This window comes from Octodon degus, unplaced genomic scaffold (genome assembly GCF_000260255.1).
Source record: "Octodon degus isolate 3935 unplaced genomic scaffold, OctDeg1.0 scaffold00122, whole genome shotgun sequence".
Classification (NCBI taxonomy): Eukaryota; Metazoa; Chordata; class Mammalia; order Rodentia; family Octodontidae; genus Octodon; species Octodon degus.
This window is the reverse complement of record NW_004524698.1, coordinates 7,036,842-7,040,571: the sequence shown is the minus strand read 5'-3', so window position 1 is coordinate 7,040,571 and position 3,730 is coordinate 7,036,842. Positions and strand designations below refer to the sequence as shown.

At 45.8% G+C, this 3,730-nt stretch overlaps 1 protein-coding gene across 1 annotated transcript in view; it reads right to left on the bottom strand.

Annotated features, from left to right (window-relative positions):
• Positions 1–3,730, bottom strand: part of Shmt1 (serine hydroxymethyltransferase 1) — a 35,258-nt gene that overhangs the window by 18,696 nt on the left and 12,832 nt on the right. Inside the window, exons 4-5 of the mRNA XM_012516712.2 lie at positions 3,468–3,583; positions 2,943–3,103 (exon numbers count right to left, since the gene is read on the bottom strand). Of these exons, the coding sequence (XP_012372166.1) occupies positions 2,943–3,103; positions 3,468–3,583 (277 nt within the window). The remainder of the gene's footprint in view (positions 1–2,942; positions 3,104–3,467; positions 3,584–3,730) is intronic.

The window sequence follows — 3,730 nt, the reverse complement described above, 5'->3', positions numbered from 1 at the left end:
AGCACAATGGCACATCCACTGGGGAGGTTGAGGCAGCACTACCCAGAAGTTCAAGGCCATTCTGGGCAACAGAGACCCCATCTCAACAATGAAAAAGGTATGAGCTGGGATATAGCTCAGATCTATCCAGCATATGTGAGGCCCTGGGTTCCAGCTCCAGCACCACAAAAAGAAAAAAAAAAAGATACAATTCTTTAAAAAATCTTTAAAGCAATAAATTAAAAAAAAAAAGTTTTCCTCTCTCCACCTTTGCTTTTTAAACTTGTAAGGTTTTCAAAGTTTTTATTAATTTTTTAAATGTTAAAAAATTATTTTAAAAATATAGACAAAACAGGTCTTGAGAATTCATTAACAAACTGTGGTAGGCTGGGTGGGATGGCACATGGCTATATTCTCAGGTACTTAAAAGGGATAGGCAGGAGGATCATAAGTTCAAGGCCAGTAATTTAGGTAAATCCTGGCTCAAAAAAAAGAGAGCTGTGGATAAGGCTCAGTGGTAGAGGTTTTGGCAACCATCCATGAAGTTCTGAGTTCATTTCCCAGCACTAAACAAACAGAAGCTGGTGTGGCCAGGGCAGAGGATGGTGGACAGAAAGGGAGTCTTAAATTCCTAGGGCCAGGGAGAAGGAAGGAATCTCCAGTCATACAGGGTGGGAGCAGGGTGGCTAAAATGCAGTAGAAAAAAAAAAAAGCAATAGGAGGCCATGATTGGTGTTGCTCTATAAATAAATACCTGGCTGTACACTGGACAGGTACAGGGAATTTGGGGGAGTGGGGCTGGGCCTGAAGGTCTGCAGTAGGAGGTAGTATGGGGAAAGGCTGGATAGGGAAGCTACCTAGAGATGCTGGATGTGAAAGAAGTGAGCCTCCGTGATGGCTCATGGAGGCCAATCCAGTCCTCCTGCCCACTGAGGATGAGGCTCAGAGCTGCCCCCCAGTAGTAAGCCACACCTCTTACAACACAAGCTGGCCAGAGAGCTGGATCCTGCCTCTCCATACTTCTATAAGCCTGCCACCATGTAGCCTCTCATTATGTACAGTGGCTGCAGTCTGCACAGCCAAAGATGGGGGTGGCTGGAGGGAACTGGAATACAGAACCTGGCTTCCTTATGCCTGGAAAAATTTCACCAGGGGAGTAGAGCAAAGTATGAAATTGCCTAAGGTCTCATCACAGGTTTCAGAAAACTAGTCAATAATTACCTTCTGTCAGAATTCTTTCAATAGCAAAAGAAATGGCAGGGATTGGCTTTTAAGTTCCAAGTCCAAAGGCAAAATATTTTCTTACTGTTGTCATATGTTTAAAAATCAAGCTCCAAGCCCAGCCCTGGCCAATGGGGAGAGCTGTGGTTAGAAACACCCATGCTTTTGAGGAAAACATGCAAGTCAGTGCATGAAAAAAGCATAAAAATAAAAAGTCTGACTAGTTGCAGACTGAGAAAACAATCAATAGAATGCAACATAACCCACAGGAGGCCAATATGAAACACTGGCTCGATTTTCTAAAAACAAGAAATCATATCTCCAATATTTAGTTGACTATAAGATTCACTGCTCCCTTTTACTCATGGTAATAAATAGAAAACAAAAAGGAAAAAGTGTCTTTGACAATATGGGACATGAAAAGATAATTCGTGGGTACTGGAAAGAACACAGCACTGGCAGCTGTGATGGCACATGCCTGGGACATTCAGGAGGCTGAGGCAGGAGGACCACTTCAAGGTCAAGCCAGTCTGGACTACGCAGTGGGTTCAAGGCCAGCCTGCACTACATAGTGAGACTCTTGTCTTAAAAACAAAACAAACAAACAAAAGAACAAAACCACAAAACCCAAACCCAAAAACAAAGAAAGAACACTGGATGATAAAAATATGCAAGTTACTGCTTTTTTTTTGCCATCATTCTTGGTCTGTTTATTTATTTTTTTTCAATACTGGGTACTGAACCCAGGGCCTCTGCATTGAGATACATGCCCAGTTCTTTTAACATTGATTTTATACAGGTCTTGCTAAGTTGCTAAATTGCCCAGGCTGGCCTCAAACTTGTAATCATCCTGCTTAGCCTCCAAAGAGTGCTTGGATTGTAGGCATATACCAACCAGGTTCATCTTTTTTGGCAGAGCCGGGGATTGAACTCAGACCCTTGTGCTTGCTAGGCAAGCATTTATTCTACTGAGCCATCTCCCCGGCCCCTCATCTTGTTTTTATAGACAAACCACTAAGCCTTATATGAGCTCTTGCATTTTACATTCACACTGACTTCACTTTATATAAAGTGAAGGGGACCCCACAACAAAATTTGGCCAGGGCTCTGCATACCCTGGAGGTATAGATATAGGTATATAGACATTGGCTATAATGGTACTCTTTCCACTGCTGGGCTGTGGGTGGTACTGGTTGTGGTTGGCTGAGGACAGGTATGTGTAGCAAGAACAGTAATGGGTGGCAGGGGCTGGCTCTAAGTGGGCTGTGGAGGTCTGTGACTACCGAAGGTGAAGTGGCTGGTATTGGTGCTAGAGCCAGAGATGTTGCTACATGCATAGCTGCTGGCCCACAGGTGATCTCGGTGAGGTATTACTTGGTAAGAGTAGAGCTGGGTGGCAGCTGTTACTGGGGATCCAGCTGTGGCTGACCAGTTGCTAGGAGCTGTATTCCAGCTGTTGCCCCATAGTACTGGGGTGACCACTCTGCTGGCTGGGACCTTCTCAGTGTGACCTCATCTGCTACTTCCCGATAGCCTCTCCTCGGTCTCTCATCTCTCCATCCAGTTCTCCCTCATGACCCCTCAGATGCTCAGGGCCCAGCTGGGAGGCAAAGAAATGAGAAATGATGCAAGGTAGAGCTGCCTACAGTGAAACACACAAAAAATGACTTATCCGGATAGGTACAGCCAGACAGCAGAGGTTTCTGATGAAAGCAAAGCTGTGGAGAGAAATAGTCTCTTACCTTATAGGGCATAGATTCAAAGAAGATGGATGTAGCAGAGATTTTCTTCTTGTCTGTCATGAACCCATGGGTCAGATGGCCCCCATCAGGCAGGTCCAGGCCCATGATGCGCCCATGGGGCTCCACCAGGGCAGTGTACACCGCGAAGTTTGCAGGGGAGCCTGAAATGGGTAGGCCATTATTATATCTACCAATAAGATATAGTGTGAGATGCAGGACTTGGTCACTAGGTGATTACCCAGGGTGGTGAGGACATGTCTGACCATCATCATGACTTTCTCAAGACCCAGGGAGTGACCCGGCACCAATCCTCATTAGAGAAAGTACATAAGTTCAGGGACAGGGTCTGCCTGGGAGACAGAGATAAGGGTCCCAGGGCAATGAAAAAGGATGCACATATCCGGGTGGGCTTGGTTTATTCCTTATTTTTTCTTATGAGAAATCCTTCTTGGGACTCCTTGTGGTGGACACTAGCCTGAGGAGCCAGGCATTGAGGGCTTACATGAGACTGGATGTGGCAATCACCTGAGTACGGCTGGACATTGACCCCCCAGCATTGTGGGTCTAGATGATAGGCCTGCAGCGCTCGCTTCTGACATAGTATCTCCAGTTCATCGATAAATTCATTTCCGCCATAATATCTGTGGGAAGAAGGAGCCCCACATCCATTGTGGCCCCTCAACCTCTGTGTCTAGCAGAGGTTTAAGAAGCTTAGGAAAGGGGGCTGGTGAGATGGCTCAGTGGTCCAAAGCCCCTACTTAGAACAAGCTTAGCAAAGCACAGGGACC